This window comes from Callionymus lyra, chromosome 7 (assembly GCF_982586985.1).
Source record: "Callionymus lyra chromosome 7, fCalLyr1.hap1.1, whole genome shotgun sequence".
Taxonomy (NCBI): domain Eukaryota; kingdom Metazoa; phylum Chordata; class Actinopteri; order Syngnathiformes; family Callionymidae; genus Callionymus; species Callionymus lyra.
In genome coordinates, this window is record NC_141824.1 from 24,847,778 (window position 1) to 24,865,374 (window position 17,597).

Genomic DNA, 17,597 nt, shown 5'->3' on the forward strand with positions numbered 1-17,597 from the left:
CAATTCAATACTTCTCACAGCTAAAATGTGGAGAAAATAACCCAACAAATAATCCATAAATAAATCTTCATTATATTGTAATGTAATTGCTGCTTTATTTGCCACTAATGACACTGAATGTTGTGGTTATTCAGGTAATAATCGTAGCACATGTTAACTGTCACTGGCTGAAAACCAAATGTTGATTTTGGCCTCTGAAGCTGTCATGACCTCCTCGCTGTGTCTGTGTGGGCAGACTGACCCAGATCATCCATCCCACTGGGGGTGAGCCGAGGACACAGTCCAGTCACAAAGATTCAATTTATTTTCAAGTGTGCGATCATACCTCAAGACACTTCACGGTTGTAATTCCTCTTTTAAGAGAAAAGAAAAACTGGTTCCAGCCAATCAGAGTGAGGGAAATTGGAAGAAAAAAGAAACTTCAAGCAGAGCCAGACTACTCAGTGCAGTAGTATATATATATATATATATATATATATATATATATATAATGTCTTTTATTATTATTATTATTATTTTGTAGTATTCTTGTTTATTAGTTCATTCCTCTTCCAGGGAAAAAATCTTCTAAGAGACATGGAGGAGAGTGTGTTGAGGATGGAGGCCAGCGACTGCTGGGACACTTTGTACTCCAATGAGATGATTGTCACGATAAAGAGAGAACACATGAACTCTGATAGGCATTCATGTCATATTTGAATTCAATAAAGATTTGTAATATAATATGATTGTATTTTTAATTGTTGCATATCATGATCTTTTTTTGCTGACGAGCATCAAGATATCCCCCGGCACTATAAAAAGCTTGTGTATGAAAGTAAATCCTATTTTAAAAACAACAGTAATAACCATTACGTACTTACTTAATTAATTGGATACGCAACTGTAGCTTTTGCCCACAAGATGGTGCTGTTACAAAAGTAAACATGTGTCCTTTGGTTTCTTGTCTACTAATTGATTCTGTTTTCAAGTGGTCAGTGCGCTTGAACCCAAAGTTCATGTACCTCTAACTTAGTTCTTGGTAAGAAATCAGCCTCATCTTTTCCCATTTAAATCAGAATTTGACGGAACTTTGTATTAAATTTAATGACTTTTAATTGTAAATAAATTGTGTCTTTTCCTTCTGTGGAACAGCGATGTTTCCTGTGTTTTCCATCCCTTCAAGCCACTGTGGTCATTGAGGAACTAGAGGAAGAGAATTGTCAGTCAACACTGACCCTTTAAATTTGGCTCTGATAAGCAACATATTTATTTGAACTCTATATACACTTCCTACTGGGAGCACTGTAAAAACTATGCGTTCTTTTTGGATATTCTGGAATGTTAAAGTAAAAAAACAGACACTGTGTATCAAAAATGAGACATTTTTAATTAAATAAATCAAAATTAAGAAACACTCATCATTTGTTCACACTGGTGTTGTTATCTATTGCATTTGAACTATCAATGTTGCTTTCTCACCACACTCGAAACAATAAAGTGCAATTTGAAAAAAAAAATTATATTCTCTTTAGCTGGACACACACATCTGTAAGCAACCAGACATACACACACACACACACACACCTGCAGCTCTCACAGTGTTAACTCGTCATTTTGTACACTTAATAAACTGTAAGGTTGTAGCTTCACAAGCGACACATTTGAAAAATCATTTGCATTTTTATATATGTGCCAAACAATACATGTTCCTATTTAGGGGAACATTCAAGCAGATTCTGAATACTTATACATCTACTAAAGTGAAAAGCTTCATCGCAGCTATTTTTTAGTTTTTTCTCCTGATTTTATGTTCATTTTAGATTCTACATGTAAAGTTGTGCCATAAATGGAGCTTCAATGACATCAATCGTTAATATATTAACATTTTCAAGCTGGTATCGTGAATACTCGTGAAGGAAAAGTTCAGCTACAACTGTAATATCATGCGCTCGAGTGTTCGCCATACGTCGTCTTCAAAGCGAGCGCACATGTAAACATTTCTCTGCCCCGCCAGCGAACGAGCAAGTTGAGAGCGTGTGCAATAATACTTTGGAGAAACACATTCAACAGTTCCACCTGAAGTCAAATGAAGAAATTGTCATCTGCTCGTTGTGCCTTTGTTAACCCTTTGACATCAGAGTCACTCATCAGACCTGATCAAGCGATCGTCTCATTCGGACATCGATAGTTCTTCATGTTGTGCACTTCGCTCTCTTGGTTGTGCTCTTCTCCTCCTGTAGGGGGAGTCGCAGAGACCCTCGTTTCTAGGACTGTCCCGCAAAGGCACAAGATTGTTCCACTTCCTCCTGGTTATGTCCTGCTTTGAGTGACGGGCACTTGGACACCTTTCTGTCCGGTTGCTATGGACACGGGTAGAAGATCGTCAGCGATGATGAGATAGACAAATTTTTGAATTATTGATCACAAGACTCACCCAGTCTGTATTTCTCCTTCGCTTCGGCCCTCTCTTTGGCGTCGAAGTACCAGACCGTGATGGCGTAGCTGCAAACAAGTCGACAATAAAAGTCACGTTCTTTGAGAGGTCAGAGGTCGAGAGGGCAGCAGAGGGTTAATGACAACAGTCCCTCCTCGGTCCTCGGAGACCGTCTTGTTTATTCCTGTCTCTCATCTGCAGCACGAGACGTGCGATCCAACCTTCCTCCCCCTCCCCCCGCTTCACGTTCCCGTCAGGAAACACACACTTCCTGTCTGTTGTGGCCCCCAGCAGACAGGAGGGGCCGGAGGATGGAGCAGCGATACAATTACTAGGAGCTGAAACTGATAAATCGTCGTCCGGCTGCAGATGAATTTTAAGCAAGGACATCTAGATAGATAGACCTAGACCTCGCACACACACCTCTATAGCAACTTATAGTTTCAAAAGAGAAACTGCGAGGAAATATATATGAGAAATATAAGACTAAATAGAAACTTGGGCAAATGTAGAAATGTAAAAATAAATCTAAGATATGAAATATTAACAAGAGAGAAATATGGTAATATAAAGTGTAACTGGTCTGGTTTGTTCGTTTTAAATCCTATACAATCTACAAAATTGATCAGCAATAAAACAAATAATAAGTCAAAATATTAACAGATTCTTGAACCTACTTTTTAACCCAATACTTCTATTCATGGCATATTGTTTATTATTCTCTACAATATAGTCATTTATAAAGTGTCAAAATGTCCCCTCAATAATCTTTGCTATATAAATATATTCAAATATGTTTAATATGAGACGCAATATTGTTCAAGCATATTTGATTTCAAGCTACTTTGACTTCAGTCAGGGGGATCAACTGATCCGACTCATTTCTACATTGTCCATTTTTAAAATTAATCTTAAAACTCACTTTTACTCCATGGCTTTTAACCAAGCACACAGCTGATTGTTTTCTTGTTCTTCCTTTTTTATCCTTAATAATGTCACAGTTTTATACGCTTAAGCTTTCTTATTGTATCATTATTGCTAGTGTATGTCTTAATTATCCCCTTATGTACAGTAGTACAAGTGGCCACCGTGTGGTGTTTATAAGTGCTTTAAAGACGGAATGGTAAGCAGTTTTTGATATTGGAAAGCGGTCTTAAAAATGTAAGTATATTAATGTGCATATTGGTGATAAAAAAAAGATGCAAGTTTTTGAGATAAGAAAAGGAACAGAGATGATGGATGTCACCAATAATATTAAAACTGATGTTGAAGGAAAGGAATTTGTTTGGTGAAGTAGCACAAAATTATGAATTAAATCAAGATAAATTGATGCTAAAAAAATACAATAAAGACTCATTCTTCCTATAAATTAAAAATATTTTCTTATCTAGTTGAGTTTGACACCCTCCAACTTAATAGTAACAGATCATTGTTTAACTGCTTTATTTTAAACAACTGCTTTTCTGCAGACACAAAAACATAATAACATTTTTGCGTGAGTGGGTCTGCTTTATATTTTACAAAAATAATTTATATTAATCATTTTTGAGTCCATGTAATGTCAAACAATCTAACATGATCAACACAAACAATATAATTCTTGAATTAATTTATTCATTACTAGTTAACATTAATATTAACTGTAGATAATTTGAGAATATTATTTCAATTATTTGTATTTAAAAACTCGTACACAGACCATTCTTTTCCCATTTTGTCTTTCGGCTTTACGTGCCATAACAGGCCAGAACAAATGACGAGGTGGACAGGATTGGGCCCCCAGTCTTTTTAGATGAAAATTTTTCCAGAGTTCCTCAAACAACCTTCCCTCCGATTTATATTTTTACGTCAACAGCCTGAAGCCGATTCTACTCACCGAGTTGCAAAAGCAGGTTTGACTTCATGCGGGTTCCTGCGATCGGACCAGAATATGAGCAGCCGGTCGAACAAGGGCTCGATGTTGGCCACAACATTTTTGCCTTCGGGGTAGATCTGCAACAACCCTCCTTGTTTCTACGGCGACAAAAGGCCACAGGGAAATATTTCAGAACACTTGAAACGACCAGTCAGTAAACAAGTGTCTTATAACGGATTATTTACCTCGACATCCCAGTTCTTGTTCAGGTAGTAGATGCATGTGATGCAGCGGCCGTCACCGTTAGGGTTGTCGACATGGCGCACGTATCCCGCTCCACTTCCCGGGTAACAAGCAACCATGGCCTGGAAACAAAGGTGTGGATTGTTAAGCAGCAGGCGAGGAGGGGATGTGAAGAAAAGTAGAGCCTCAGGGATCATCAAGACAGGAGTGACTCCAACATGATGTTCCACGTATAAACACCACAGCCATGAATAATTGAACAGGACGTTCAAATTAAAACCTTCAATAACACTTTGTTGTTGATCGAAGTTTTGACAAGGAACAGTGTGTTCAAGATGATCAATTCAAGCACGACCGTGAATGAGAAACAAGATGGTTTGTCAGCTCGGAGGGAAAAACGCTCTGATATTCAGCCATGAAAAGCACTTGGAACGTTGGAGATAAAGAATGAATCCTTTATTGATTTGACACACATGGTTCAAATACTTTTAACTTTTTGAATTTGAAATTTCAAATATTTTTAACAGTTCGATGGACTATCTAGGATATGTTTACATCTGAGAGCAAAACTCTTAAACATTTCCAATAATTTCTGGAACCACAAAGCTTCCCAATAGTTTATGCTTCATTGACATACATATTAAAATACAGCCACTGAAGGGATTTACTAGGAGTGAACCAAAGCGAGAGATGTTTGAAAAAACAAGCTACACGTTTTTATCAAACTATTAAGTAAATAAAAGGTAACTTCATTAAAATTATAAGGTTGGTTGAGAATTGTTAAATGACATTTATTTATTGTGAGAAGATCATGAGCAAGCAACTTAAAATCAACTACTAGTGATGCGTTGATGAAGCTTCATGAACAGCTGATGAGGCTTCATGAAACAGCTGATGATGTATCACAATACAGTGTGTTCATTTTAAAAGACCACTTGATGATCAAACAGAATGACATCTTGTGTTCTTTCAAAATTAAGTCACTGTATCATGATACCTCACCAGCTGTTTCATGAAGTCTCATCAACACAACAATAGTTAAAAATGTATAACCTCAGTTTTCCATTTAATGTCATCATCTTAACATTTTGTAAAGTTGAAATAAATGAAATGTTTTATAATGTTAACATACTCACAATAATGGTAAATTAAAATAGAATTCATCTTGCTTCTTAGACAGAAACACTCACTCATTGGATATTTGAAACAATTCTACTACACTATAAACATATATTCGTTGCCTCAACACAGTTTAACTGTGACTCCTAATTGACAAAAACATTGATTGGTTCCCTAAATCGGGATGTGGGGAAAAGAAGAATATCCCAGGGAGAGAAGGGAGACACCACCACAGAAAAGTTGCAAATGTCCATTGTTGTCCCACTTAAAGTTTACAAGAGTGAGCAATACTATCATCTAGTGATGTGTTGATGAGTCTTCATGAAACAGCCGATGATGTTTCGTGATACAGTGTCTTAATTTTAAAAGGCCACTAGCTTTAATAATCTTTGACTTTGATCTACTAATTCAATGAAACCTATCATTATTTTCAAACTGAGAGTGACATCTAGTGGTCTTTCAAAATGAAGACACTGTATCACGATACATCATCCATCGTTCCATGAAGCCTCATCAACTTACCACTAAGTATCATCATCCAAGTTCCCTCATATCATGGTTGATGATCCCGTCTTACAACATTAGCAGTGATCCTGAGTCACAGAGCATCACTTGTGTTGGTTCTGCACAGTCAGCAAAGGTCAAAGGGCAGAGAAACAAGTCAAAAGTTCAGTTGTTGTTCCTGGCTGGATCTGGTGTCTCTACTCAAAACAATAGCCTTGTGATGGTATTTCCACCGCTTGACGCCTCTGTGCTCAAGGCTGAGGGGCCACAGTGTCCAGGAGGAGGAGGAGGGGGCTCTCCAAACATGATGGTAGGAAGAGGAAATCTTGTTTAAAGCCCTGGTCATATAAGAAGTCTCAAGTTTGTGTAATGTTTTCCCAGAGTGGACCAAAAGTCAGCGTGTGCTCCAGCAGAGCCTGATAGCCGTATCAAGTAAGAATTCCAGGTTTATCTTTTCCTGCCTGGAAACAAGAGCCTTCTGTCACCTCGCTGACGTCTATTGTTCTGCGCATCACCAGCTTCAGGACAATCTCCTGATCCAAACCATCACTGCAGTCTTCATTTTTATCGATTTCTCTTCCCAGACAACAGATGTAGAACATCTCCGCCCCTGAGGATGCAACACAAACACCGTTGTCGACATCTGTCTTATGAGCAAGGAAGTGTTGCTAGCATTAGACGAGTCGTGTGTCACTGGACTCACGTCTGCTCTGATGACTGAGCGACACTTTCACTGCCAGCTCACCCGTCTCACAGCATTTGGCTCCCGGGCCGGAGCCGACAGTCCGGATAAACCGTCCTGAATGACCAGATCCACGAGGCAGAAAAGCACCATACAGTTTGGAACTCATTAGGCGCCCAATGTTTAATGGGTTGCTTTGTTTATGAGGCACTAAAATGTTCTTTGTGACAATTATACAGCAGTTTGTTTTCGCTTTTACTGCCAATGAACAATGAAATGTGGCGTGTAGTTGACGAAAGAAGCAACAATAGAGCTTGTTGTGAAACAGCATTTGCCCGGTGGCACCATCACCGGCAATCTCCGACCAGGATTTGCACCACAATGAAGAAGTTACTGACTTGGTTCTACACATCGAAACAAAAGACACCATTTAAAACAGGGATGTCAGACTAAATTGCACAACAAGCCAAAATCTTATCACAGGGCCACAAAAAAACAAGATGTAGCTGTCTTCGATATTGTCTTTGTCTCAGTTTATATTCATTATCTCTGTGTTCTCCTTTACCAAATACAATAATTTCCTTTAATATCAGTTTTACTCTAACTGTTGACATCTGCAACCCCTGTTATCTTAAATACTTACATCTTTATAGGGCTGGATTTGTATATAATATAATATCATAAAATAATTAACAATCAAGACAAGCTCCATACCATGAAAACCCCTAGAAAATAAATGATAATCCGACTTCAAGAAGATAGTGCGTAGATAGACCTGTCAGATAATTGTCGCAACATCAAATTAGAATAATGTTCATGATAATATCATGACCTGCAGAGATGCTACCATTAAAGGAACTTATATTATGTCAATAATTATACAGAGACTTCTAATTATAGAACAACGGATGTTGAAAGAAAGGAATTTAATGGGAACACAGAGATGATTAATATTGGCAATATCGCAATCAGAAAACACTTCCTGTTTCAGAAAAGTCTGGGAAACATTGTTGCCTGTGACTTGAAATGTTCACAGATGTGAGCTCCTTACCGTAGTGAGCAGTGAGAACTCTGGTTTATGATGTATTATGATTCTTGCCCCAAATAAGTAAGTAAGTAAGTAAGACAACGAAAAATGAATCTTGAATATTTTGATGTCAAGAGCAGCCTCTTAAACTTAAACAAAAATGACCCCCAGTGGTAGTCGTGAGGGCCTCATGACTTGCCTGGAGGTGGAACTGTTGAATACTGATGTGGTAAATACAGTTTTTCTTCTTTTAGTGTTGCATTAAGCTTCACAAAAATACATTTTATGTAATTTTCCAAGAGGAAATGAATGATAAGAAAACCTGTTGTTTGAGGGGTTTCAGCAGAAAACTCCAGCTGAATTAAATTGTTCTAGGTTTGAAGGTAATTCTGGATGACGACATGAGTAACTATGTGTTCACCCCTGATGCCCAGAGTCTTGTTTATGTCATGGTAATAGTGCTTTAATTCATCTGTCCGGACAGCTCAGCCGTCGCCTGGAGCATAAACTCTCATGACATTTCTAAACCGTGTGATTTAAGGCCTCGCAGTCCGAAACCAAAAACCATCAGACTTTCCGCTTTCACTTTTCACTTGGTGGATGCCTGGATACACAGGACCACCATCATATCCTTCATCTCCGTTCTCTTCCCTGCATCTCCACAGACTGACTCTACCCAGGCAGTGCTTTCAAAGGTTTTTACTGGCATCAATCACCTTCACCTCTGGCCAAAATTAATACATTACACTGCTAAATAATTGAGTATAGAGGTTAAGAAGGTCGACCAGAGGATAAATCTCTACTTGCTTATAATGATAACAACTAAAACTAATAAAGGCGATACAGAAGGAGGACACAACAAAGCCATGAAAATAAAACATAAATGAGAATAAAATACTAAATTCAAACTTATGGTGTTGCCTCTACATTTTAGGAATCTTTAACAAAAGAGTAGCAAACATGTTCCAGATGTTCATGTCACGTTTCCTGTAACCGTGATGAATTAGGCTCAGACTTTACAGCCCTCGACTAGATCAACCTCGTCCAATAATGGTCGGTGTGATCCCGACTGAATGATGATGAAGTGCGTCGCCGCCCCGAGCTTCTATCTCAACCGTCTCTGCTGGTCTTTATACCGCTCCATTACTCAGCAGATTTACTATCCGAGTTACGCGGCAGATAATTGGTCCAGCCGGTGACATCTTTCAGCGACCTGCCGCGGGGAAATCGGGGCATGAGCCTTTGGAGAACGCTCGCCATGATGCCGTGATTGTGAATCCGTTTAAGGACAAACAAGCGGCGTGGTGAGTCAGTTTGAGTGAAGACAGATGCTGCAGTTATTCTACGTGACTCATCCGTTTACAGATGAAGGGACTTTTGTCCGTTAGGCTGGTATTACCAGAAGACAACGTGACTACAAGGTCACGCGTTAAAGTCCCAAACAGAGAAGGTATACAATACATCAACAACAGTCGATACTAAAGCATATGCTTGTCGAGAATCATTGCGACTACTTAACTGACGATCCAAATACAATGCAGCATAACAGAAGTTTTTAATTTTCTTTGTTTTCAAATGTTTCTTTGAGTTTGAGAAATGTACGAAGGTGCATAAGTAAGCTTAACAGTTTACTAAGAAACAGATATCTTCATAAAATAATTTACGTTGGTTCAACAAGAGGCAAAAGGCAGGGGACACCCTGGACAGCCACTTACAGGACACACAACCACTAATGCAATTATATCTATTGAGAAAGCGTACTGAATAAACCTCAGTATATATATTGGCGACTGTAATGGCTGTGGAATACAGTATAATTGTGTTAATATCTATAAATAAAAATGTTTTATCAAATGAAAACGATTTTTGAATAGAAAAAAAGATGACATATTTAGAAATAGCAATAATACATTTTCAAAATTGTATAAACTAATAAGATTATTAATAAAACTTGATTTATATAGTAACAATTATATTTAATTACATAATTTTGATATGGCCATTTTAATGTACGACATATTTTATTCTACTACTAAGTTTTCTCTCTTATTTCCTTTTAGTTCATTCTATTTTATAATATATCTAAAAACCCACAAACCTTCCTGTGCCTTTACGCTCAGCTACGTGACAGGAGAAACATCATAGGTTTCATTTGTACTTAACCTGTTGTTGCCAAGAAACTACTTCACTCATCGTCACTTCTTAAGATTCAAAAATCAAAGCTAGCGTGTTGAGCTACTGCACCATCATCCTGCGTGCGAGCGCTCATGCTAGCATGTGTGGCTGATCTTCGTGCAGTTGTCTGGCTGCATCGTGGCAGACTCTGCTGAAGACGAGGGCATCCGAGGACGCGCTGCTGCAAAGATCTCATTATTCCGAAGCTGCTGCTGCATCGCCCGTTCTCACACTTACACCACAATCCTCTCACACTTCGCAACACTGTCACAACACACGTCATGCATTTCAATGACTTTACAAAAGGGTTTATGTCTAGAAAAGAGGAATATTCTGAACGAGAATCAACGATGTCTCTTGATGGCAAATCTAACGTGCAGGAAGTCTTTGAACCATCTACGGAACAAAACAAGCTGCTCACAGGATGAGATTTTTCTTCACAAAGAAGACCTTCACTCAGTGTACGGCTGTTGCCACGGAAACGGTGATGAAATCATTCTTCAAATAATAGTTCAAGCACTTGATAGGGTTGGATTCAAATACTGGGTACATTTGAGGCTGTTTTTTCAACACCCGTCAGTCCACACAAGACCAGCTGTGCAACACTTATATACTTATATTTCCACAACCAAAGTACATTTATGTTCATGTGGATAAATTGAACTATTAAGATGCCAGTGTTCAAGACAGCATAAGAGACTTTCAATAGAAGTATGTTAATGACCATGGTGTAAGAAAATACATATACACTTAAATATTGCGATATACCGTATCAATATTCAACAGCATTGTATCCATTTTATTGTTATATACTTTTATTTTCTTTGTCATAAATGTCAAAGTCCATCATACTTCAAAGCTAAACAGTAACAATGAAATCCTGCAAGATCATGGCAATGACTTAGGACGAGAGGATACAGTCGACTCCTGCAGCTTTTGGAGCTGATTTTTGGACTAAATTTAGTTTCAAAACAAATGTAAACAGTTACAACTTCATCAACAGTCATGTGGTCTGTAAATTCTTCAACACCAGAGTCAAGTACTCGACAATACTAAGTAAGTATGTTAGTAAGTCTTTTCAAGACCAGGGTCACAAAGTGCCTAAACAATCCAAAAATATCCAATCAAATAAATACTTAAATGGTCAAGACAACACAGAGAAAAACACAAGAGTCTCATAAAATCAAGGAAAAGACTGCACGAATAAAAGTGTCTTAAGATACTACAAATATATTCTTGTTTCTACAGTATCACAATATATCCAATATATTGCACCGTTGCTCCTGTATCGTGATATATGTAGTATCAGTGGAATACTTTTTTGTCAATTTTGCCAAAAACACACCCCTACTGTTAATGGAAACTATTTTGATAAAAGAGAAAAAATACAGATATAATCAAGATTAAGAGGGGGAATGATCCTTCAGTTTTAAAAGACAATATCCCAATCTGAATTATACTTTAGTTTACTGAATATACCTTTTGTCAAAAGGTGTGTGTCAGTCAAAGTCATTGACTTAAAGCAGATTATTTTTGGCTTCACACACACAGACGGGAGTGTGAAGAGAGCAATGTCTGCAGCAATGTGCACACAGAACCTTCCGTGAATGATTCAACATGCAGTGAGGTCACTGTCTGGTGCAACCGTTTAGGTTTAACAAGGTCGACTCTACCCTTTTATTTTGAGTGCTAAGAAAAAAAAGATGAGGTCAAAGTCTCACTATGTTCTAACTGTATTGACGCCTAGCCTTTACATAAGATAACAGATAATAATTCTGGGAAAATGTCAGATATTTCAGTCTGTGTGAAGTAGAGAGATACCAAAATAAATTATTTAGAGCTCAAATAAAAGAGTAGCACAAGTTTACTGAGGCCTGTAATGATTGTTGGTAGATTACTTGAAAACAGTTGTGACTGAAGCACACCAGATGGTGATCAGATAATCTAACACAGGTCAGAGGTCGACCTCTGACTTGTGTTAGATTAGATGCGTCCGATGACTTGCATTATAGACGAGCATTTTTTTTAAACAGACGTCAACAAGCCAATCCATTAATCAATATATACAGAAAAGTGGATATTTTACATGTTAAAAACTAAATTAAATGCCGCTCAATAATAAAGCAACGTTAGCAGAAGCACAACATTATCGGCCAGCTATGGTAGACATCCGTTGACGAGTCAGCAGAAATAAAGAGTTAGGAATTATTTTTGTATATTCAGGAAAAGTTTCACAGGTAAAAAAAAGGGACAATCATCCATTTGTGTTCTCATTCTCAGTTGGGTTTATAAGAGAGTTTAATTTTTTAGTGGTACTAGAATAATAGCTGTAGCAGATACAGGCAAACAAGCCAAATGTGTAATTACCATTTATATTTAATATACATGTCACACTCCAGTATAAAACGCAGGACCAGACAAACCATGAAAAAAGTGCAACTTCAAGTCCAAAAAATACGGTATTCACCTTGACATTATTGTTTACTTTTAAGAACATTACTAAAAGTCACATACAATATTTTTTTTAGTTCCTCTGGTGACCACAAATGTGCAGCAACGGATGTAGTCATTTAAAAAGTGCTTCTTTAAATCTGCTGCGTCAAGACTGCGTTTAAACTCGAATCCCTGCTTCGCAGAAATCTGTGGGTTGCCGTAGCGTTATGCAACCCGTCTGGCATTATACAACAACTTCTACAGCGCGACGTCCAAAGTGGTACAAGCGGGAGTTAAGAAGCGTTGCCTTCAAAGGCAAGAGGAATAGTGATGGCAGTCACGATTATCCTCCAGAGGGGCGAGTTGAAGAGGGAAAAAGCGTCGCATAAATTCAGATTCAGAGCAGTTTTCGGAGGAAATATCCACCTGCAGCAGGTTCTCTTATCAAACAGGTCTGTTTCTAAAATAAACTGGAGTTCTGGTGCCAGAATGTTAAAAAAAAAAGCCTAGAATGGTTACGTAAAGCTTCTCACTTGAACCACGTGAGGTCATTTATAATTCAGTTATTGTGAGAGTTTCTATTGTAGATCGAATGTGAAGCATCTTGGTGACAAACCCAAATTAAAATGAGGTATTGCAGTAAATATCAATTAACAAATGAAAATCAACACAAATGGTATAGATGTATAACTACTAATATTTTACACTTTACACTATACTTTTTAATATGACGCTTAAAAAATGTCTTTGTCTTTCCACCTGTCAAATTGTTTTGTCTCGAGTACAGGTGAAGAGGACAGGTCATGTGACTGGGTACCTCAACCTTAGGTAACCCAGATTATCATTGCTGATCAGTGTTTCCTTTTCGACTTTTCAGGTACATTGGAACGTTTTAAAACCCCATTATTGAAAAACCTTTTAGCAATGTTTGAGAGGCATATTTTTAAATCCAGGTGTTTCTTTTTGCACATTTCCAAGTATAATAGAAACCCATCTTATAATGTGAAAGTGTGATATACTTAAATTATTCAAATTGCAAATATTTGGAAGGGGTTTCTCTATATAAACTATTTTATGATATGAAAAATGTATATATGGGTGTAAAAAAAAGATTAAACTTAAATATCGCTTTTATTTTCATGATACTGTATTAATATCAATTCTTTTTCCTTTTTTTTGCTTTAGAAAATAGTTTATCAAAGTTCTTCTTCTTTTTCTTTCGGCTGAACAAAGTTATTCTTATGGTTAAAATTTTTAAAAAGTGTATGATACATTAAATATTTCGATTTTGTCAAAAAAATATATATATTTACAATTAACATGCAAATATTTATAGCATTTATTAATTTTTGTGTTGCAATTAAACTTCCTACTTATTTACTTAAAGAAACAATGAAATCCTACAAGATCCCAGCTACGACTGAGTATGAGAGGACAAAGTCGACTTCAGAAGTTTTTAAGATGATGTTTAGACATATTTTGGTTTCAAAACAAATTTGCTTTCTGTAAATTCTGCCAAGTCAAAGTCAAGTACTCGGACAATACTACAAATCTATCCTTGTTCTTACAGTACTACAATATATCTGTCATTATCATCACTAGCCAGATCCTTGCTAATACGTCCCCCTAACAAAATATAAACGTGTGTACCCAACAGTAAAATTCATTTTGGGTGGGTTGCAAGTGTTCCAGACTCTCACCTTGGTTCGCCCGTTGATGACGCAGCCTCCCAACTGTCCATTGGCAGCGCTGTGCATGATGACCTCATCAATGTGCGCCATCAGCAGGTTGATATTTTCACAGCCAGGCTCCCGACCTTCGACCCAGGCGATCTGGTCGCCTCGGATGTTCCGGGAGGGAATACTTTTCTGGCTCACGAGCTGCCCGCCCCGGAACTTCCCGCTGCTGTTCAGGACCTCCACCTCCTCCAGGACCTTGTCTCCTAGAGCGGGTCCGAGAAAGTTGTCCTTCATGCACATGCCGAAGAGCTTGACGCAGGGGACGATGTGCTGCATTGCGATGCGCTCGGCCGACCATTCCTCGGATCGCTGCAGAGTCAGGACGTCATTAGGGGACGACGTCTGGATAAGTCTTGAGTTGGGGGTCCCCACTCGACGTCTTTTGTGCTTGATAACATGGTGGCCCGGAGTGAAGGGGGGAGAGTAAGGGGTAACACAGTTTCCAAGATCATAACCAACTTGGTTGCTATGGCAGCTGAAAGCACAGTTCACGGGGGTCACTCTGGGTGACTCGGAATATTTGTTCAACCCGCATCCGTCCGCGACTCTTCTTCGCTTCAGGTCCACTGGATCGAAGATGGCGTCGGCCACACCGGTGTCGGACAGGAAGTCCTGGTTCTCCACACCTCTCCGCTTCTGTCTGGCCTTCAACTCATGGTTGATTCTTCTCGCCAGAGCGCAGTCCTCCAGCGCCGCCCAGTCCTTGTCGTCAAGTAAACACGCGCTGCCGCTAAGGGGGTACAAAGGGTCCCCCAAACTATTTATCGGATCAGGATAACTACATGGAGTCTGAGCCAAAGCGCCCGCTTGGCTTCCCTCCACGGTGGCGGACGGTGAGACCACGCCGGCGTGTCGAGGGGGAACGCCGGTTTTAGACTCCTTGGTGAGGGTCACGATTGGTGAGGGGTCGGTCTTGGACGAGGCCAGACCGGCCAGCAGGTCCACCGCAGTTTGACTCCCGATCGGGGGCGCGGGGAATCCGTTCAGTCCCATATTCGATGTGTGGCGATGAATCTCCTGCGACGACAGTGAAGATGTGGAGCTCAGAGGGTCCGCGTAGGTCCAGCTCTCCATCTCATCTCGTCCTCAGCTGGATGCGCACGTCGCTCACGTCCTCGCTTCATCTTCAGGGGTCGCTGGCGTGTGAGGACGGATCTGCTGCAACTTTCATCACACACACGTGTCGCCAGAGAGAACCCCTCACACACCCCGCAGAGGATCTGTTCAGAGCACAAGTGTAAGTTTATTTATAGCTTGATGCGATACACTTTAATATGTATTAAAAAAAAAGCGTTTATTGCACAGTTGAAAATATAGGTCAATATGACACGAATTCTTTTTTTTATTATTACTTTAAAATATTTAAAATTCGCTTTTGCTGCAAATTACATTATTCTGATCGTTTCTTTTAATAATAACAAATAATAAACGTTCAGCCAGATAAATAACGGTTGAAAATGAAATACATTAAATAACAAATTAATTTGGTTTCACTTACTCATGTCCAGAGATGTCATGGATCCAGTGCAGATATAAAGGGGTCTGACGGGTCCACGGTCCACTCCTCGCCTCCAGCGCCCGCGCGTGTGGATCCACGGCGAGTGTACGTGACAGACTGAGAGTACGCGGCTCTGGTTTCCGGGATCGACGACACGTCACGTCACACCGAGACACGCGCGACAACACTCGCGAGCGTCAAACTGGAGTGAGACGATGATGGTCGAGGAAAGAATAGAAATGTATGTTGAGTCTCTGAGAGACGTCGGTTTGTGACCGTGTCTCTCTCCCTCTCCCTCTCTCTCTCTCTCTCTTTCTCTCTCTCTCTCTCTCCCACACGCCTCCTCCCCCTCCCCCCTCCTCCCCCCGCACAGTCCACTTCTCCCGCTGTCACACACGCGCTCTGACCATGTGACCTCTCGCTACTACGACAGACGCGTACAAAATTAAAAATAACTTTCTTTCGACTGGCTGATGGAGAAGTTCTATTTGTTAACACATATTTTTATTTATTCATTTGAACTTTAAACTTTGCAACAAAGCAACATCACATGAATGACAATATTAAAGAAGATAAAGGTGTATCACCAGACGATGAACTACATTAGCTTCTATTAGATTAAAAATTATTGTACACTATACGTATACGCCATACTTAAATCAACGCTAAAATATCATCAAAATATAAAGTATAAATTACGCGCTTCATCTAAGAGCTTAAACGTTTGAATACACATTCACAATCAACATTTCACTGATTTACACTGTTTCAAGACAAGCTTGAAACGGAATTAGAGGCATGACACCGGTTATTTAAAAAACGTCTGTTTGTCTGCCTTTTCACACCTTGGGTCGTGTATCAAAGAGCGAAGCGGGACACACCCAGGAGACGGAAGCTTCCACCCAAGCAAGAGGGCAATTTAGGAAGTTTCTCTGCGGGTGATCAAGACACAGGAACCATGAAAGAACCATTTGCCCCGGAAAAGACGACCCCCGGGGCGGGAAATTTGCCTTAAATATCACAATGTTTCTACAGCTCGAGACCGTTTCTCCCGGGGCTATTGACCTGTAACGTCGCCGGGAGAAAGTGCGTCCGATCGATCGTAAAGCTTGTATTTTGTTTGACTTGAAGCGGCGAATAAACGACCCGTGACTCTCTGCATTGACCATTTCTCTCCACAAAGCGAAGCATAAGAACCGGAAGTGACGGCGTGTTGGAGCGACCGGAACGGACTCCTGTTTTGACCGTTTTACTTCCAAGGCTATGTTCCAACTTTGGTCATCGGTAACTGAACAAAACAGAAGGAACTATTTTTTCATTCGTTTATAATGCTACAACAGCCTGGTTAACAGATAACGGATAAGAAACATGTATTCATATAATTTATTCAATTAATGTCTGGAGTGTGTTTTATTTTGAAAAAAAGAGACATTTTCTCCAAGTAACAATAGCCTGTGACTCTTGACACAACACTATGTTTTTTTCAGTTTCAAGTTTACTCAACAAATTAACATGTAAACCAGAGAAAATGAGCTATTTTTAAATTGTCTGTACAGGGCCTTTGACTGCCCAGAATGGTACCTTTAAATAAAATGTTAAATGTCAAAATTATTATTATTTATATGATTTGTTTTTACTGTTTTCATCTAAAGGTTGGTCTGTCAATAGTATGCAGACATTATAAGGTGTTGCAAAAAAGGTTGGGGGAATTCTGAACCAGGGGTAACCAACCTTTTCATAACTGCAAGCTACTCCAAGGCCACCATGTGACCCGAAGGGCTACCATCATTTTGGTACACACTTAACAACAGCTAAATAACTTTCTTGACAGGCCCAATTAATTACTACTTTCTTGTATGCGGGGACCATGTTGGTGACCCCTGCTCCACACCGTGATCAGAACCAA

At 39.3% G+C, this 17,597-nt stretch overlaps 1 protein-coding gene across 1 annotated transcript; it reads right to left on the reverse strand.

Moving 5' to 3' along the window:
- Positions 1 to 1,350: 1,350 nt before the first annotated feature.
- On the reverse strand, positions 1,351 to 15,974 carry egln2 (egl-9 family hypoxia-inducible factor 2). The gene is made up of 6 exons (XM_087795925.1): positions 15,692 to 15,974; positions 14,155 to 15,413; positions 4,517 to 4,636; positions 4,293 to 4,429; positions 2,417 to 2,484; positions 1,351 to 2,342 (listed from the first exon to the last, which is right to left on the reverse strand). The coding sequence occupies exons 2-6, from the start codon at positions 15,265 to 15,267 to the stop codon at positions 2,293 to 2,295; spliced, it is 1,488 nt and encodes a 495-aa protein (XP_087652051.1). The 5' UTR covers positions 15,268 to 15,413; positions 15,692 to 15,974; the 3' UTR covers positions 1,351 to 2,292.
- Positions 15,975 to 17,597: the final 1,623 nt, after the last annotated feature.